The 19,368-nt window shown below is 53.1% G+C and overlaps 1 protein-coding gene across 1 annotated transcript in view; it reads left to right on the top strand.

Moving 5' to 3' along the window:
* Window positions 1-4,231: 4,231 nt before the first annotated feature.
* CFAP46 (cilia and flagella associated protein 46) overlaps window positions 4,232-19,368 on the top strand; it is a 94,520-nt gene continuing 79,383 nt past the window's right edge. Inside the window, exons 1-9 of the mRNA XM_061403917.1 lie at window positions 4,232-4,378; window positions 4,913-5,037; window positions 5,191-5,322; window positions 5,780-5,844; window positions 6,724-6,888; window positions 7,884-8,007; window positions 8,442-8,536; window positions 9,854-9,964; window positions 12,534-12,633. Of these exons, the coding sequence (XP_061259901.1) occupies window positions 4,330-4,378; window positions 4,913-5,037; window positions 5,191-5,322; window positions 5,780-5,844; window positions 6,724-6,888; window positions 7,884-8,007; window positions 8,442-8,536; window positions 9,854-9,964; window positions 12,534-12,633 (966 nt within the window). The 5' untranslated portion in view covers window positions 4,232-4,329. The remainder of the gene's footprint in view (window positions 4,379-4,912; window positions 5,038-5,190; window positions 5,323-5,779; window positions 5,845-6,723; window positions 6,889-7,883; window positions 8,008-8,441; window positions 8,537-9,853; window positions 9,965-12,533; window positions 12,634-19,368) is intronic.

Below are 19,368 nucleotides of genomic sequence, written 5' to 3'. Positions count from 1 at the left end.
ACTCCATTTCTTCTGAGGGATTCCTGCCCGCAGTAGTAGATATAATGGTCATCTGAGTTAAATTCACCCATTCCAGTCCATTTCAGTTCCCATGATGGGAACTCCATTTCTTCTAAGGGATTCCTACCCACAGTAACTCAGATGACCATTATATCTACTGTGGGCAGGAATCCCTCAGAATAAATGGAGTAGCGATCATGGTCAACAAAAGAGTCTGAAATGCAGTACTTGGATGCAATCTCAAATACGACAGAATGATCTCTGTTCGTTTCCAAGGCAAACCATTCAATATCACGGTAATCCAAGCCTATGCCCCAACCAGTAACGCTGAAGAAGCTGAAGTTGAATGGTTCTATGAAGACCTCCAAGACCTTCTAGAACTAACACCCAAAAAAGATATCCTTTCCGTTGTAGGAAACTTTTCATTATAGGAATGTAAAAGTAGGAAGTCATGAAACACCTGGAGTAACAGGCAAATTTGGCCTTGGGAGTACAGAATGAAGCAGGGCAAAGGCTAACGGAGCTTTGCCAGGAGAACGCACTGATTATAGCAAACACCCTCTTCCAACAACAAGAGAAGACTCTACACACGGACATCACCAGATGGTCAACACCGAAATCAGATTGATGATATCCTTTGCAGCCAAAGATGGAGAAGCTCTATACAGTCAGCAAAAACAAGACCAGGAGCTGACTGTGGCTCAGATCATGAACTCCTTATTGCCAAATTGAGAGTTAAGTTGAAGAAAGTAGGGGAAACCACTACCCATTCCAGTCCATTTTAGTTCGCTGATTCCTAATATGTTGACGTTCACTCTTGCCATCTGGTTTGACCACTTCCAATTTGCCTTGATTCACGGACCGAACATTCCAGGCTCCTGTGCAATATTGCTCATTACAGCATCGGACTTTACTTCCATCACCTGTCACATCCACAACTGGGTGTTGGTTTTGCTTTGGCTCCATCCCTTCATTCTTTCTGGGGTTAGTTCTCCACTGATCTCCAGTAGCATATTGGGCACCTACTGACCTGGGGAGTTCCTCTTTCAGTGCCCTATCATTTTGCCTTTGCATACTGTTCATGGGGTTCTCAAGGCAAGAATACTGAAGTGGTTTGCCATTCCCTTCTCCAGTGGACCAGTGGACCGCTGCCCTGGGGTCTGCGTTTGGGCCCTACCCTTCACCCAGAGGCATAGCTGAAGCCCTGGTGATGATGTCAGTTGGGCGTCTCAGGAAACACGGGGGCCGCAGTGTCGGCAAGGGGGCAGTCTGCTCCTCCTGCCCGTGAGGGCCCTGCCTGCGCAGCCGCCGGCATGAGGACACTGGGCTCCATCACCCAGCACGTCTCCTCCTCATGGCACAAAACGGCTGCTCAAGCCCTGGTCGTCACAGCCACTCCCCCAGCAGCACACCAAAGGAAGGGCCAAAGAAAGGCACTCTCCCTGTGAGCACACTCCCCTGAGGCCACATCACAGTGACCAGAACACTGCTCATCAGGGAGGTGGGCAGCGGGGCCATCCTGTGCCTGCCCAAACCAGGGTTGATTCCTGAGGACGAGGGGAGGAGAGAGAAGACCTCCCTGAAGGCAGGAGGATGAGTGTGGGAGAGCCGCTCTGGTGCCCCTTGGCCACTGTCAAAGGGCCCACGACACTTCCTCCTCCCAGGTGGGCCTGCCGGGCTCCCCTGGCCATGTCCCCAGGGCCCAGCCCCGTGCGGGGCCCCAAGACCCCGCTCCGCTACTGCCTGCCGGCCCTCCCTCCTGCTCACGTTGGCCCAGCACTCACAGCCCCTCACCTGCCCCTTCAGCCTCCCACCCCCTGGGCCCCAGGAGACCTTCTCTAGCCCTGGATGTGATCGCCTGGGCCCTGTGGGAGACTCAAGGGGAGACAGTACCACTTGGGGTTCACAGCCCCCAACCCAGGTCGCACAGGAGCCTCTTTTCAACCCCCCCACCCTCCTCCACACTGCGCACCCCTCCCCAGACCACCTGGTCTCCCTCAGCTTCCCAGGCAAGGCGCCCACTGGCTGGCCACTGCTCCTGTCTGCCGCCCTCTCCCTTCTCCTGGCGAAGTATTTTGTTTTACTCAAGGAGCTGTACCCACTGAAACTTTTCTTTCAAAGTCTATCTGTGGCCCAGCTCAAACTAGCTCTGTCCACGGCTTGATGCGGGTCCCTGGCCACTCCCTGCCCAGCTGTCCTGGCATCCTTGTTGCCAAGACTTGCCTTTCCCTCTTGAAATGGCGCATCTGGCAAGCGCGTGCGGCTCGGTTCTGAACCGTTCTGTCCTGTCGTCTGTTCGTCTTTCACCAACATGACACTGTTTGAAACACCCGGCTTTAGAGTAAGTCTCCAAATCCAGGAGTGTGCGTCCCCCACCTTTGTTCTTTCCAGGCCCTTTGTGTTTCCATGTAAACTTCAGAATCACTGTCGATTTTCAAAAGGCGCTGCTGGGACTCTGAGATTGTGCCAAGAGGAAAGATCAGGCTGGAAAGAAGGATGGGTCACAGGTCAGTCTTGGTTCACGAGCTCGGGGCTCACGGGGGGCTTCTAGTTTTCCGTGGATCAGTACTAATGCATCTTCTGTTAAATTTACTCCACGGTAGTTGATGATGTTTTAAAGGCTCCATTTCTGCCCTTCTCTGCTGGCTGTCAGGATACACAGTTGCTGCCCCGTGGCGCTGGTCCTGTTGGTGCAGTGTTTGGTAGATGCCTCAGGATTTTTAACTTCCATGATCACTTTGTGTATGGATAAAAGCCCATCAACCTGAAAAGTGCTCAGTTGTCTTATAAACCTTTAAAAGACCCCTCTCCAGACCCCAAAGGCCCCACAGCACCTCCCCACCCCAGTCTCTTTCTTCCCCATTAGGAGCCGGACTTCTGGACAGAATTATGGATCCAAGTCTTTACTTCCTGCTCCTCCCCATACTCACTCCCCCACCCGCCCTCCCCCACCACCCTATTAGAGACACACCATTCCTGAGCCTCCTCCTGGGTGCTGTTAAAGCTGACAGGACTTCTCAGAGCTGACCTCACCGCTGTCTGGGCCTCATGTGACTGGCTGACCCCTCCCTGCCCCTTCCCCTGGCTCTGGGACCCAGCCCTGCCCGGCATCCTGACCAGCTCTCCAGTCTCCCTTCTGTGTCCCTGAAGCTCTTCCTGCTGCCTGAGGCCCAGGGGTCTCCAGGGCTACCTCCGGACCCGGCTCCCCCTTTGCAATCTCACCCGCACCCCATCCCCTCTGTGCACCTCCCTACAGCCCTGCACCTCCAGCCCTGACCTCTCCTCCCACAAACGTCCGCCCTGATCCACCTGTCCCAGACAGAAGGCCTGCCACCCCCCTGAGTCCTCCAACACCCACCCTTTCCCAGAGCCTCCCAGGGTGACCCCGTGCCCTGTCCGCCTCCTGGGTGTGCAGTGTCCGTGTGCAGTGAGGAGCCCCCGGCCCTCCCCAGCCCCACAGCCATCGACCGCTCTCCGTTCCTGCCCTCACCCTGCGCGGCTGCCGGTGGACGACGATCCTCACCCGCGCCCTCTCTTCAGTCTCCCGCTGGCGCCAGCACCCCGGTTCAAGCTGTAGGAAGGGGAACCCGCCCTCCAGACCTCGGCAGAGGCTACTCCCTTGGCGTCCTCACCCCTCCTCTGTCCAGCACTGTCCACTCTTTCAGACCTCAGCTCAACCGCCCTGAGCTTGGGGCATTCCCCCAACGCCCTTCCAGGGACGGGCCTTCTCCACCAAGGGCCAGGCTCCCCGCTTCCCCTGTGGGGCGGGGCGCACAGATGCTCGGTGAGGTGTCGTGTCCTTCCCCACGCGGGCGGCCTGCCCCTCCCGCAGGCCCAGATCAGGCACACAGCTATTTGCAGGGTACGTGAGTGAGCACGCTGAGGAACAGGGCGGCTTTCTGGGGGGCTGGGAGGGGCTCAGGCGACGGCCAGGGCCGGAAGCTGAGGCATCTTGGACCAGCGACACCCAACCGGGACCCCCAGAATCCAGCGCGGACCGGGGGCAGCTGCGGTCTGCAGCCGGGCCAGGTGCGCAGGCAGCGGCGGGGGCGGGGGCAGGGCTGCGGACCCGCCTGCGAGGGTGCGGCCCCCGCTCCGCCCGGCTCCCCCGACCGGCCCGGGCCCGGCCCCTCCCCAGGCCCCTCCCCAGGCCCCTCCCCAGGCCCTCTCCGCGGGGCTGGTGGGCGCCGGCGCGGTGCGCCTCGCGACAAGTCTGGTCCCGCCGCCGACCCGTAGTCTGCATCCATCCCCGTCGCTAGGCAACCTCGAGGCCCCGGCACAGAGAAAACGAACAGACGTCGGGCAGTGGGCACCTCGGACGCCGGCGCCATGGACCTGGTCATAACGCAGGAGCTGGCCCGCGCCGAGAGCCAGCAGGGTGGGCGGGGGAGGTCGAGACCCCCTGACCCCCACCCCCGGGAGGACTCCGGGACCTGCTGGATCCCAGCCCCTGGGGACACCCCGGGACCGAGGGATCCCTGCCCCCGGGGAGGCCCGGGGACTCGCTGAATCCCAGCCCCTGGGGAGACTCCGGGGCCTACCAGGACCCCCTCCCCACCTTGATGACCCCCGCCCTACTGATCCAGTGACCCCTTGAAGCCAGCACTTCGAGGATGTGTCTGACCTGGGCAAACTGAGGCGCCCTTTTAAAGGAAAGCTTTCGTTTTTCCTAACTGTTCCTCAGAATCACTCACCTCGCGCGGCTCCCGAAGCCTGAGCAGCAGGGCTGCCGCGGGGTTCTCGGGGCTGGGCTAGGGGCCCCTTGCCCCTGGGCTCCTCCCGGGAGAGGAGCGCACCAGCGGGGCCCAGCCTGCCCCGAGTCCAGCCCCGGGGCCTCCTGACCGTCCCCACTGCTGCTCTGCGGGGCGGTGGCTGCTTGATGACCGCCTCTTCCTCACTCCTGTCCTGGTAGACGCTGACTCTCTGAGGAGGGCTTACCAGTTGATTAAGTCCGCCAACCTGGGCAAGTCCGAGTTCGACCCCACAGAGAGCTTCAGCCCCGACCTGTTTGTTGTATGTGCGGAGCAGGCCCTGAAGGTGATCAGTCCCAGGGCTCCTAGGGAGGCAGCTTCAGGGGACCCCGATCTCCTGGTTTACACTGGGATTGGGAAGCGGGGTGGGGGGCCCCTGGTGGGTGGTCCAAGGGCTGCTCCATCTCCCAGCCTCTCCCGGGGCTCTGTTCTCACGCAGATGGGGCAGCGGGAGGTGAGTGAAGACTGCATCCAGATGTACTTCAAGGTGAAGGGGCCAGTCACCCAGTTTCTGGGCCGGGCGCACCTGTGCAGGGCCCAGCTGTGTGCCCCCAAGTCCACGGAAAACATGGTGAGAGGCGGTCCTGAGCCCGGCGTGCTGGGTCCTCCTGATTCTCTTCCTTCTAAGTGATGAAGCCTTGGAGTACACGACCTTGAGTCTGCTGGCACCATAGCTCGTTTGCTGTCCTGAGCTGAATACTTTATTGCTGGCGCTGCTGTATTGCCCCTGAGTTCCTTGGATTCTCCTCAGAGTTCCACATCTCGCCCCGCAACAGTTCCCCCACCTCCAGGGTGGTTTGGTCGGGAGTTGGGTGACCGGGTTCATCGTCAGTAAAGTGCGATGCTGCATTTCCATCTGTGCTTTTCCCTAAGCCCTGGGGTCTGGCTTGTGTCCTTTTGACCTCTGACCTTTGCGTCCTGGTGCATGGTCATGCCTGCTCACAGAGGGGGTGTGGGGGGAGCAGGGGGTGGGCTTTCCGGGAGGGGGTGGGCCGTTCAACCTAACTGCATTCTTTATGTGGTTTTAGGAGGAATTTGAAAATTGTGTGACTCAGTATATGAAGGCAATCAACTTTGCAAAAGGAGAACCAAGGTGGGCACGATGGATCGGCCGTTTCTAATTGGAAGGTTTGAGCCAGAATCTGCCAGGTGGCTCTGTCTGTGTAGGTGACGGGGTTCTGTCTTCTTTTGTTCATGCTTTACTGCAGCTCTGGCCGTGCGCTCACGTCTCCTAACGCTGGAGCTGGGCCACGTGCACCCACGTCTGCCCTGGCTGCGTCCTCTTTCCTGTGCCAAGTCTGTGACCTGCAGACGACCTTTGTCTGCTGTCCCTGTGGGAGCCTCACCCTTGGCCAGTCCCTAGGAGTCTCCTTTTCGGTCCTCTCTGGGGGACTGGTACTGGGCCCCCTCCCTGCCCTCCCCCGACAGTCCTGTACTCCCCCTGGCCCAGAGCCTTGCATCTGGAGGGGTGATTCTCCTGAAACTCCGGCACAGTTAATCCGTCATCAAAAAGAAGTATTACTGAAATTGTTCAATGTGCATACAAACTGGTGTTGACACAACGTATGTGAGGAGGACTCACTCAGCCCTAGGAGTCGTGTGTCAGCCCTGGGATTATTTGTCCCTCCTCCCTGCGTCTCACGGCCTCCTCCGCGCTGGGGGTACAGGGCCCAGCCCCACAGAGCCTTCCTCGGCAGGATGTCTGGGGGGGCGAGGCCTGACCCCGAGCTGAAGCTCTGAGGACAGTGGGTGTTTCAGGGTGACTGTGCCCTGGAGCCCCGGAGCCCGAGGGGTGGGTGCCCTCGGGAAGGGGTCTGGTCAGTGCTGTGCCCCTCGGTCACGGCAGGGTCTGAGCTGGAGCGGGGAGCACAGCTGCTCCGGGCGGGGCTGCTGCTCTGCTGAGCACGAGCCGGTTCCCTCAGGCAGGCCTGGGCGGCTCTGGGGGCCTCATCGTCCCCTCCTGGCCCCGCAGGTACTACTTCCTGGTGTACAACTCGTCGGTCCTCTACTGGCAGATGGTGAGGCCGTTTCTCAAGCCTGGCTACCGCCACCACCTGGTCCCCAGCCTGGCCCAGATGGTGAGCGCGCTCAGCCAGACGGAGGAGGAGGACAAGGAGTGGCAGGCAGAGCTGATGCTGTGAGTCCCCCGCCCCCGCCGGCCCCTGCGCTCTCTGGGCTGAATTGGGAGCCAGGTTTGGGGCGTCTTGTGTGCAGAAGTTTCTGAACTCTGCGGAAGGCACCACGGTGCCCCGAGCAGACAGGCGTTACCACAGGAAGCGCGCTTCTACTCAAAACCCAAGAACTGAAGAAACTGTGAAAGTAGACATTCCAGCAACAGACAGCCCAGCCGGGATGCGCGCCCCGCCTTGGGAGGCTTGCCCCCAGCATGCCAGCCCCGGGACGGATGGCCCTGCGGGGCCACATCGAGCCGTGTCAGCAGCTGGTCCTGGCCGGGCGGGTGGGCTGAAAGGCCTTGGTGACGCTCTCCTGTATCTGGGGGGTGCTGTGTGCGGCCAGCAACTGCACAGGTGCCGAGAGGGCCCAGAGGGCCGGCCCTGAAGTTGGAACCCGGAGTCTGCAGGTGTTTCTCACCTCTTATGGCAGTTTGGGGAAGCTTTAACAGAAAATTAGTAAAGCCATGTCTTTTCTCTGAAGGCTGTTGTTTGAGGTGCTCGGAATCACAGCTAGACAGGCCCTGGCCCCTTTGTGAGTGGGGGCCAGCACTCTAGGTCTGGGCCACTCAGGTGAGCCCAAGACCATGCATGGGGTGAGGAGCTGTCCAATTTCTGTGTCTTTCTGAAGTTTGTAAAACATAAAGTTGATAAAAATATGATAACCCAGGTTATGCTAGTGGTAAAGAACCCGTCTGCCAGTGCAGGAGACTTAAGAGACATGGGTTCGATTCCTGGGTCAGGAAGCTTCCCTGGAGGAGGGCATGGCAACCCACTCCAGTGTTCTTGCCTGGAGAATCCCCTGGACAGAGGAGGCTGGCGGGGTTTAGTCCATGGAGTCTCAAAGAGTTGGACACGACTGAAGTGACTTAGCCCGCATGTATGCAGTCTGGTTATTAGACCTCCGCGGCAGAACCCGTGGCTGTCCAGGCCTGACACGCACTGTTCTTGTCTCACCCAGGGAGCTCCTGCAGTGCTACCTGCAGGCCGGGGAAAGCGAGGAGGCCGCCAAGCTCTGCGCCACCGCAGCGCCGTTCATCAAGGCTCACGTGCCGCAGAAATACCGGCAGATGTTTGCCCTGATGGTGAGTCGGGATATTCACATACACAGAAAGAAGTCATTTTGTCTGAAAACAGCCAAGACCGTCCGTTGGGATATAGAAACACACACAGGCGCACAGGCGTAGACAGGACAGGCACAGCCTTTCCTTTCCTCGTGACTGAGCGTTTCCTTTTTAACCACACTGAGTTTTTTTTTTTTTTTAATTAGCAGAAACTTCATAAAATAATTACTGAGACAGGGTACGTAAAGAGTGTTCATCACCTATTCATTTTATGTATAAAATTCAACCGAAATTATATGTGCAAAACTAAGCATAAAGCATATGAAATTAGAAAATACTTGTCAGTTACAAATGCCATTTTTAAAGGAGCGATATTTTCAAAATAATAGCTAAGCACGATATCTGGCCTCTTCATAACTGTTTAAATCTCAATATTCTGTTCCATCTTATAACAGGTCCGACATGAGCTAATGGATGAGCTTCAGTTAAAGGAAGAAAGGAGAAGTTCTACCAGCCTGTCTGTCACTTTCCACATTAATATGCTGAAAGCGTAGGTGTTCTGGGGTGGGGACAGATGCTCAGGAGGCTCCGTGCCCCAGGCCGGGGTGTGTGTGCAGTGGCGGCCAGGCTGGAGGGCAGGCCCGACCTTGCCTCCATCTGCTGAGAGGCTCCGGAGAGGCGGCCAGAGTGGGTGTGCTCCTCAGGCAGTGAGGTGGGCGGCTTTTAGGAAGCGGGGACAGCAGTCACGTCAGGTGCCTCTGACAGCCCTGCCGGAGGACACCTGAGACTTGCCATGAGGCTGACAGAATGATGGGCATCTGTGCGTGAAACCCCGATGGGACGGGAGAGAGTGCAAGGGAGGGACTGTGCCTGGCAGAGGCCCGCTGCTGGGACACGCGGGAAATGGGGCGGTGGAGACTCGGTGTGTGAGTGAGGAGATCCGAGAGTGTGAGTGGGGAGGTCCCAGTGTGTGTGAGTGGGGAGGTCCCGGGTTGTGTGAGTGGGGAGGTCCGGGTGTGTCAGTGGGGAGGTCCCGGTGTGTGAGTGGGGACGTCTGGGTGTGTGTGAGTGGGGAGGTCCGGGTGTGTGAGTGGGGAGGTCCCGGTGTGTGAGTGGGGACGTCTGGGTGTGTGTGAGTGGTGAGGTCCGGGTGTGTCAGTGGGGAGGTCCCGGTGTGTGAGTGGGGACATCTGGGTGTGTGTGAGTGGGGAGGTCCGGGTGTGTGAGTGGGGAGGTCCGGGTGCATGTGAGTGGGGAGGTCCGGGTGTGTGTGTGAGTGGAGAGGTCCCGGTGTGTGAGTGGGGAGGTCCCGGTGTGCGAGTGAGTGGGGAGGTCCCTGTGTGCGTGTGAGTGGGGAGGTCCCGGTGTGCGAGTGAGTGGGGAGGTCCCTGTGTGCGTGTGAGTGGGGAGGTCCCGGTGTGCGTGTGAGTGGGGAGGTCCGGGTGCATGTGAGTGGGGAGGTCCCGGTGTGTGTGAGTGGGGAGGTCCCGGTGTGTGAGTGGGCAGGACAGCTGTCCAGAGGGAGGCAGCAGCTGGTCTGGGTTGGACCCAGCCGATGGGAAGGACCCTGCCTCCCGGGCGGGCTGTTGGTGTGGGGCTGGATCTGGGTGGGTGGCTTGTGCACGCTTCCTCAGGGCCCGTTCTTAGTGACAGAGGAAGACAGAGGCTGGACTGGGGGTGCGGGCAGAGGAGCTGTGAGAGGTCGCCAGCAGGCCGGCGGAGAGAAAGCCGGGCGTGTTACCTAGGCCTTCTGTTCGTGGAGGACACAAGTTCATAGACTAAATTAGTTTTAGAATAATTTATTTTAAAGAAATATGACAGGATCTTTTTGTTACTTAATATTTGATTAAATTAATCTACATTCTAGAAAACTGGATCAAAATGATTTACCTGAAGATGTCAACAAAATTCTGAAGGACACCTACAGACGTTTAAGTCAGTACAACCACCAGCGCTTTCCTTCAGTCAGAGAGGAAAAGTAAGTGCGTCCTTCCGGTTTCCCATGTGTGTCCAGCATTTGGCAGCTCCAGGAAAACATGAAAGAAAAGCGAAAATAAACCGTAACCGTGACCCCCAGGCAGGCCTCCGCCGTGTGGAGGCTCTGGGCTGCCTCTCTCTGGTCCTTCTGTCCTGAAGTTTGCACTGATTGTGCATGTGTTTGCACAATCTCGTATTGTGCTTTCAAAAGTCCAACTGACTTCCAATCACAAGTGCTTTTCCAGTTATCACACCATCGCACACCTTCTGAAGAGTCGTCCCACTGGCGGAAGAACAACCCCCCGCCCCTGCCCGGGGTTTCTGTCATCAGTTCTCTGCTCCAGTGCTGGGGGGCTGCTCAGAGCTCTGTCCCGGGCGGAGTTCCCGGAGCTGCTGGCTGAGCGGAAGGCTGAAAGAGAGGTCTGGATGCACCCAGGCTCGAGCTCTAACTCAGAGCAGGTCCAGCTGGGCCCTGGACACGGCCTCCCTGAGGTTTCGGGGGGTGGGAGCTCTGGGGACAGAGCGGACCCAGCGACCAGGACGCCTGCCCCTCCAGGCAGGCCTGCTGCTGCTGACCGAGTGGAACGGCTATTCACGTATCTGCAAACACTTTTTTCCTTCTGTTAATTTTCCAATCATTTTCTCTCCCTAGCTTTCATAGAGTAGTTTGTAAATGCTTTTACTGTAGACTCGCAGGATTTGAGTGCTCCTGCTCCAGTGTGTTTATCAGCTGTTTCACTTTGTTTTACCTTTTAGGTCTTTTAAGATAACTTTTGATGTCCAGATGGATTTTATTTAAGATAAGAATTGTTTGAGCTGATGTTCACCCCCCACCAGTGCTGGGCCAGACACGTTTAAGGCCCTCAGGGAGTCCCCGAGGTCCCAGCCCAGCAGCCAGCTTGGTGGGCACTGACCCGGGTCCCCCGACCCAGTCCTGACCCTCTGCACCTGCCCCGGACTCTGTGCCCGCCCACCCGCCCCCATGCGTCTGTGGCACCCCTGGTGCCAGTTTATGTGTTGTGGCCGAGAGGACACAGCGTCTTCTGCTGCGGTTCCAGTGTGTTCAGCTCCGTCACAGCTCCCACACCTGGAAGCCGCGTGTTCCCTGCTGGCCCAGGTCCCGGGCTCAGCCACTCGCAGCGGCCGTCTGTGGGGTCAGGCCCTCCCTCAGCCCCAGGCGTCATCGAGGGGCCCTCTGACCCCTCCCCACCTGGGCATCAGTGTCTGGAACTCTGGGTGGGAAAAAAAAGGTCTATGAGTTTAAAGCCAAAAAAGGCCTGAAAACCAGTCATGGGCACTTTGGCGGGTTCTCTTCTTAGCTGAGTGTGGCGGGGCTTGGGAAGGCCAGAGGGGCTTGGGTCGAGGCCCGGCCACGGCCCTTGGTGGTCCAGACTGGGTGGGGCTGGGCAGGGGCCCGCCTGTCCATGCAGGGAAGGGAGGTGCCTTCTCCTGCAAAGGACGAGGGGAGGGGAGGGAGATACAGGATAATATCCTCTGAGCTCAGAAGGGTCTTTGAGACTGAAAGCAAAGACCTAGCTCCATGACACGCAGTTAGGAACTCACTGTGGGGGCTGCACACAGAGGAAGGCCTGTGATGATGACCCAGAGGTGTCTGCAGAGCTCAGAGCTGCCAGAGAGGCACGGGGACTCGGGGGCCAGAGCTACAGTGGCACCTGCCTGCCAGCTGGAGCTGAGGGTTTTCCTCCCCTGGGCCCCCGCGACCACTCACCTTCTGCATCAGCAAAGGGCATTCTTGCCCTTGCATGTCAGGTGAAGGCGAGGGGTAGTGTTGATGGACTCCTCTGGCATGGTCCCGCCCCTCGGGAGTGGGTGGACGCTGGGTCACCATCACTGGAAGAGGGCGGGGCGTGGGCCTGCCCACCTGGGAGGAGCTGCCCAAGGGCAGAGAGTCCTGGCCACAGTCAGGCACCGATGCTGCCTCAGGAAGAGCAGGGGCGCCAGCTTGTCCCCAGGGGATGCTGGCGTGTCTGGGGACACCGCGCACCAACCACCCCGTGCAGGACAGGTCCCCACCCAGCAGAGAACCAGCGCGTCCAGACGTGAGGGGGTTAGGCTGGGAAGCCTGGCCTGTCTCCCCCACCCAGAACACTGCCCTGATTCCGGTAGCTCTTTGTTAAGCCTTAAATTCAGGGGGCTCATTCCCCGGCTTTGTTCTTTTTTGGAGTTGCTTATGGTCCTCCAGGTTCTTTGCATCTCTGTCCACACGTTAGCACCAGCCTGTTGGTTTCTGCAGAGACCTGACTGGCCACTACGACCGCTCTGGTCGCCTGGTCAAGGCGTAGGAGGCGTCCGCCTCGAGGACATGTGCTCCCTGGCTGCTCCCCTGCCCCGCGGCTCACAGCTGCGCCTGCACCTGCCCGGAGACGGCGGAGGTCTCTCCAAATCCTGCCAGGGCCGAGGCGGCTGGGCTTGGGAACCCTCGCCATAGGATTCCTTTTGGCTCCCATTTTGTTCATGCCCCCAGAGCGATGGCTGAAGGCTTATTCCAGCCGCAGGCGGGTGTGTTGTTGGCTCCTGTTGACCTAATGCTGTTTCGTTTCTGTTTCCAGAATGATTTTGCTTTTTGAATTAGCCCATCTTTCTCTGATCTTGAAATGCTGGGAGATTGCCTCCGATTGCCTCTCAGACCTGAAGAAGATGGACAGCAAAGTAAGTAGTCGCGGCCAGAAGCCTGCTCCTGCTCACTGTGATCGAGACTTAAAGGACCAAAAGCAGGCATGGAGTTCAGAAGCCCCTCGCCAGGGCGCCCGAGCTGTTCATTGTTGCTGAATTCCCTGCTAGTCTTTTTAAGTGCATTTCACGTGGTTGAAATGATGTGGGTTTTGCACCAGTAGGTCATCAGTGATGATCAGTGTGTTAAAGAGAACATAACCGTGGTGCACACGTGTGGACCCAGTACTGGAGCACCTGCCCACATCAAGCAAATACCAACGAACCTGAGAGCAGAAACAGACGCAACAGCAGTAGGGTCTGTAATAACCCGCTTCCAGCGTGGATAGGTCACCCAGACAGAAGATCAATATGGGTATATTGCGATTGAGCAAAATGAGCCTAATCGACACCTCAGAAGGAGGAAAATGCATGTTCTTCAGGACAGATCATGTTAGATCACAAAACAAGTCTTAACAAATTTAAGATGAGGGAAATCATGTTAAGTATCTTTTTGGACTGAAATGGTGTGAAACTAGAAATCAGCAACAGGAGCTAAGCTAGAATTTCACAGAAATGTGGAAATCAAATAGCATACTCCTGAACAACCAATGGGTCAAAAAAGAAATCAAAAGGGAAAAAAGATTTTGAAACATAGGACAGTGGAAACACAACACACCAATGCCTACGGGCTACAGCAAGAGCAGTCCTCAGAGGGGCGCTGGCAGCCAAAACACCTGTAATATGGAAAAAGGAAGATTTAAAATAAACCACCATATTTATGCCTCAGTTCAGTTCAGTTCAATGGCTCAGTTGTGTCAGACCCTTTGTGACCCAATGGACTGCAGCACATCAGGCTCCCCCGTCCATCACGAACTCCTGGAGCTTGCTCAATATCATGTCTATCGAGTTGGTGATGCCATCCAACCATCTCATCCTCTGTCATCCCCTTCTCCTCCTGCCTTCGATTCATGCCTCAAGAAACGGAAAAAAAAAAAAAACAACAGAACAAAGCCCGAAGTCAGTGGAAGGAAGGAAATAATGAAGATCAGAGCAAAAACAAATGAAAGAGAGACCAGAAAACCAATAGAAAAGATCAATGAAACTAACAGTTGGTTTTTTGAAAAAATAAAACTGACAAACATTAGCTAGACAAGGAAAAATAGAAGATCAAAATCAGAAATGAAAGAGGGGCCTTACAACTGATAACACAGAAATAAAAAGGGTCTTAAGAGACCAATATGACTTACATGCCAGGAAGACAGGTAACCTGTACGAAACTGATAAGTTCCTGGAAATATACAACCTACCGAGACTGACTCGTGGGGAAACAGAAAGTCTGAATAGACCAATGAGTGAGAAGGTTGTATTAGTGATCGAAAAATCTCCAAATAAAGAAACACCCCGTGACCCAACAACCCCACTTCTGGGCATGTACCCAGAGAAAATGCAGCTTAAAAAGACACATGTGTCCCAGTGTTCACTGCAGCATGATTTACAATAGCCAGGACATGAAAGCAACCTGAATGTCAACAGAGAAATGGATAAAGAAGATGTGGGGTACATATATACAATGGAATATTCAGTTCAGTTCAGTCGCTCAGTCATGTCTGACTCTTTGTGACCCCATGAACCTCAGCACGCCAGGCCTCCCTGTTCATCACCAACTCCTGGAGTCCACCAAATCCATGTCCATTGAGTTGGTGATGCCATCCAACCATCTCATCCTCTGTCATACCCTTCTCCTCCTGCCTTCAATCTTCCCCAGCATCAGGGTCTTTTCAAATGAGTCAGCTCTTCGCATCAGGTAGCCAAAGTATTGGAGCTTCAGCTTCAGCATCAGTCCTTCCAATGAATATTCAGGACTGATCTCCTTTAGGATGGACTGGTTGGATCTCCTTGCAGTCCAAGGGACTCTCAAGAGTCTTGTCCAACACTACAGTTCAAAAGCATCAATTCTTTGGTGCTCAGCTTTCTTGATAGTCCAACTCTTACAATGGAATATTACTCGGCCATAAAAAGGAATGAAATTGGGTCGTTTTTAGAGATATGGATGGACCAAGAGACAGTCATATGGAGTAAAATAAGTCAGAAAGAGAAAAATAAATATATTAGTGCATATATTGGAGAAGGCAATGGCACCCCACTCCAGTACTCTTGCCTGGAAACTCCCATGGACAGAGAAGCCTGGTAGGCTGCAGTCCATGGGGTTGCTAAGAGTCAGACACGGGACACGACTGAGCGACTTCACTTTCGCTTTTCACTTTCCTGCATTGGAGAAGAAAATGGCAACCCATTCCAGTGTTCTTGCCTGGAGAATCCCAGGGACGGGGGAGCCTGGTGGGCTGCCGTCTGTGGGGTCGCACAGAGTCAGACATGACTGAAGCGACTTAGCAGCAGCAGCAGCAGTGCACATATGTGGAATCTGGAAAAATGGTATATTAAACTTATTTGGGAAACAGGAATAGAAGCATAGACATAGAGAACAAACATGTGGATCCCAAGGGGGAAAGGTGGTGTGGGATGAATTGGGAGACTGCAATTGATGTATATACACGCTTGATATTATTGTAAAATAGGTAACGAATGAGAATCTGCGGTTCAGCACAGGGAACGCGGCGCTCTGTGAGGAAGTCCAACAGAGAGAAGATGCGTACACACAGCTGATTCACTTTGCTGTGCAGTAGAAACTAACCCGACAGCGTGAAGCAACTGTACCCCAATAAAAATCAAGAAAAAAAAAAGAAACACACACTCAGGACGAGATGACTTCACTGGTGAATTCTACCAAACATTTAAAGAAGAATTAATGCTGATCCTTCAAAAATTCTTCCAAAAAGTTGAAGAAAAAGGAATACTCCAACTCGGTTTACAAAGCAAGCATTACCCTGCTACCAAACCAGACAAAGTAACTATAAGAAAATAAAATACAGGAAGGAAATACAGAAAACAAAACAATCCAAAAAAACACAGTTGCAAAAATCCTCAACAAAATGCCAGCAAACTGAATTCAGCCTCATATTGTGAAGATCAAACTCCATGATCATTGGGATTTATCCTGAAGTCACAAGGGTGGTTTAACATAGTCAGATCAATAAATGTGATCAGATCAGATCAGTCGCTCAGTCGTGTCCGACTCTTTGCAACCCCATGAATCGCAGCACACCAGGCCTCCCTGTCCATCACCAACTTCCGGAGTTCACTCAGACTCACATCCATCGAGTCAGTGATGCCATCCAGCCATCTCAACCTCTGTCGTCCCCTTCTCCTCCTGCCCCGAATCCCTCCCAGCATCAGAGTCTTTTCCAGTGAGTCAACCTTCGCATGAGGTGGCCAAAGTACTGGAGTTTCAGCTTTAGCATCATTCCTTCCAAAGAAATCCCAGGGCTGATCTCCTTCAGAATGGACTGGTTGGATCTCCTTGCAGTCCAAGGGACTCTCAAGAGTCTTCTCCAACACCACAGTTCAAAAGCATCAATTTTTCAGCGCTCAGCCTTCTTCATAGTCCAACTCTCACATCCATACATGACCACAGAAAAAACCATAGCCTTGACTAGACGAACCTTTGTTGGCAAAGTAATGTCTCTGCTTTTGAATATGCTATCTAGGTTGGTCATAACTTTCCTTCCAAGGAGTAAGCACCTTTTAATTTCATGGCTGCAGTCACCATCTGTAGTGATTTTGGAGCCCAGAAAAATAAAGTCTGACGCTGTTTCCACTGTTTCCCCATCTATTTCCCATGAAGTGATGGGACCGGATGCCATGATCTTCATTTTTTGAATGTTGAGCTTTAAGCCAACTTTTTCACTCTCCTCTTTCACTTTCATCAAGAGGCTTTTGAGTTCCTCTTCACTTTCTGCCATAAGGGTGGTGTCATCTGCATAGCTGAGGTTATTGATATTTCTCCCGGCAATCTTGATTCCAGCTTGTGTTTCTTCCAGCCCAGCGTTTCTCATGATGTACTCTGCATATAAGTTAAATAAACACGGTGACAGTATACAGCCTTGATGTACTCCTTTTCCTATTTGGAACCAGTCTGTTGTTCCATGTCCAGTTCTAACTGTTGCTTCCTGACCTGCATACAAATTTCTCAAGGGGCAGGTCAGGTGGTCTGGTATTCCCATCTCTTTCAGAATTTTCCACAGTTTATTGTGATCCACACAGTCAAAGGCTTTGGCATAACATTAAAAGAATGAAGGGTAAATATACGATCATCTCAATAGATGCAAGAAAAGCATTTGAAAAAAAATTCAACATCCTGTTAGGTTAAAAACTTTCAGCAAGAAGTGTGGAAGGAAAATACCTCCACGTAATAAAGAGCACACGTGACAAGCCCACAGCTAACATTGTACTCAAAGGTGAAAGGTTAAAAGCTGATCTTCTAAGGTCCAGAACAAGATGATGGTGCCTCCTCTCGCCACTTCTATTTGACACAGTACTAGAAGTTCTAGCCACAAAAATCAGACAAGAAAAAGAAATAAAAGGCATCCAAACCACAAAGGAGGAAATACGTCTGCCTCTGGTTACATGTGACATGACCTGTTTATACAGAGAAAACTCTGAAGACTCCATCAAATACTGTTAGGACTAATGAGCAAATTCAGTAAAGCTGAAGGATTCAAAATCATCATCAAAAAATCAGTTGTGTTTCTGTACCCTGAAAATGAAATATCTGAAAGAGAAAATTAAACAGTTTACAGTAGCATCAAAAACAATACAATACTTAATAAATTTAACCAAAGAGTTGAAAGACCTGTACACGGAAAACCAGGAGACAGTAATGAAATGAATGAATGAAGATGTGAAAAACGGAAGCATATCCCATGTTCCTGGAAGAGTGAACATTATTAAAATGTCTGTACTACCCCAAACTGACATCCATATCAGTTCCAGTGGCGTGTCTCACAGGAATAGAAAACAAAGGCGATCTGTATGGAATCACAGAAGAGCCAAAGCACTGTCGAGGAAGGACGAACCTGGAGGCACCATGAGCTGTAGTCAAAGCTACAGTGACCACAACAGTGCGGCCCTGGTATGAAAATAGATGCACAGACCAATGGAGCAGAATCGCGAGCCCAGAAGTAAGGCTTCACACGATGTCAACTCACGTTTGACAAGGGCACCAAAACGCCGTGGGGGAGTACAGCCTCTTCAATTAACGATGCTGGGAAAACGGAAATGGCCACACGGAGACGAATGAAACTGGACTCCTGCCTTACGCCTCTCACAAAAGTTAACTTGAAATGGATTACAGATTTTAAGACCTGAAACTGTAAAACTCCTTTAAGAACACATAGGTTTCGGAAAAAAACTATCGACTTTGGTCTGGGCAATGATTGTTTGAATACGACAACGAAAGCAAAAGTAAACAAGGAGGATTACATCAATCTAAAAACCGTCTGCATAGAAAGAAAGCAATAACACAGCGAAAAGGCGACCTGTGACCTAGAAGAAAAATATCTGCAAACCATATATCGGGGAAGGATTTAATATCTATGTAGGAGCTCATACCTCAGTAGGAAATCACCTTATCACCATCATCACCATTCTCCAAAGGGAAACAATGGGCTAAGGGCCTAATAGACATTTTTCTAAAGAAAGTATTCAAGTGCTGCATGAAGAGGTGTTCAGCACCACTAATCATCAAGGAGGTAAAGTCAGAACCTCAGTGAGCATCACCCCACACCTGCTGGGGTGGCTGGTGTCCAGAAGACAAGAGACAGCATGTGTTGGTAAAGATGTGAAGAAAAGGAAACCCTGGTGCTCTGTTGATGGAAATGGAAACTGGTTCAGCTTCTATGGAAAATAGTAAGAAAGTTCCTTAAACTTTTTTTAAAAAGCTGCCATGTGATCCAGCAATCCCACTCCTGTGTATCCAAAGGGACTGAAATCAGATCTTGAAGAGATGTCTGTACCCGTGTTCACTGCAGCAGCATTCACAAAAGCCAAGATGTGGGAGCTGCCTGAGTGTCTGTCTTTGGGTGAATGGATAAAGAAAATGTGTGTGTGTGTGTGTGTGTGTGATGCAGTATTATTTAGCCATGAGCGTTCAAGCAAACTGATGTGCGTGTAATCTGACGGAGCAGAGATTAAGTGGGGAGCAGAAAAAATGTGAAGGAAAAATGGCTCAAAATTCTAAATTTGGTGGTCTGTGAACAGGGAGAGATTATGTACTGAGGAACAGAGAATGACAGCGAGGACTGCCCTGGTGGCCCAGGGGTTAATCCTTCCCACTTCCCACTCCCAAAGCAGGGGCAGGTCCGATGCCTGACTGGGAACTAGAGCCCGCACGCCACGGCTAAGAGTTCACACGCGGCGGCTCAGAGAGAAGTCAAACAAATAAAAATAAAACTTGTCAAAAGAATGGCAGCAGACTTTTTGTTGGAAACAGTATGAACTAAAAGACAGATCAACATCCAAATAATAAAATGAAAAAGGCGTAACTGTTGGGACGTCCCTGGCAGTTCAGAGATTACGGCTGCACTTGCAGTGCAGAGGGCACAGATTCAGTCCTTGGCTGGGAACTAAGATCCCACATGCCTCATGGTGCGGCCAAAAAAAAAAAACATGTCAACCTAAAAAATTGCATTTGGAGAAAATATCTTTGAAAATCAGAAGCAAAGTAAATATTTATTAAAATATACAAAATCTGAAAGAGTCTGACTTTCACTGCAAGAAAGTTTCAAGAGCTTTTTCAAGCAGAAGGATGATGATAGCAGCAGAAATCTGGATCCG

This window comes from Bos javanicus, chromosome 26 (assembly GCF_032452875.1).
Source record: "Bos javanicus breed banteng chromosome 26, ARS-OSU_banteng_1.0, whole genome shotgun sequence".
NCBI lineage: Eukaryota > Metazoa > Chordata > Mammalia > Artiodactyla > Bovidae > Bos > Bos javanicus.
The sequence above is the reverse complement of the archived record's forward strand: the minus strand, read 5'-3'. Positions and strand labels throughout refer to the sequence as shown.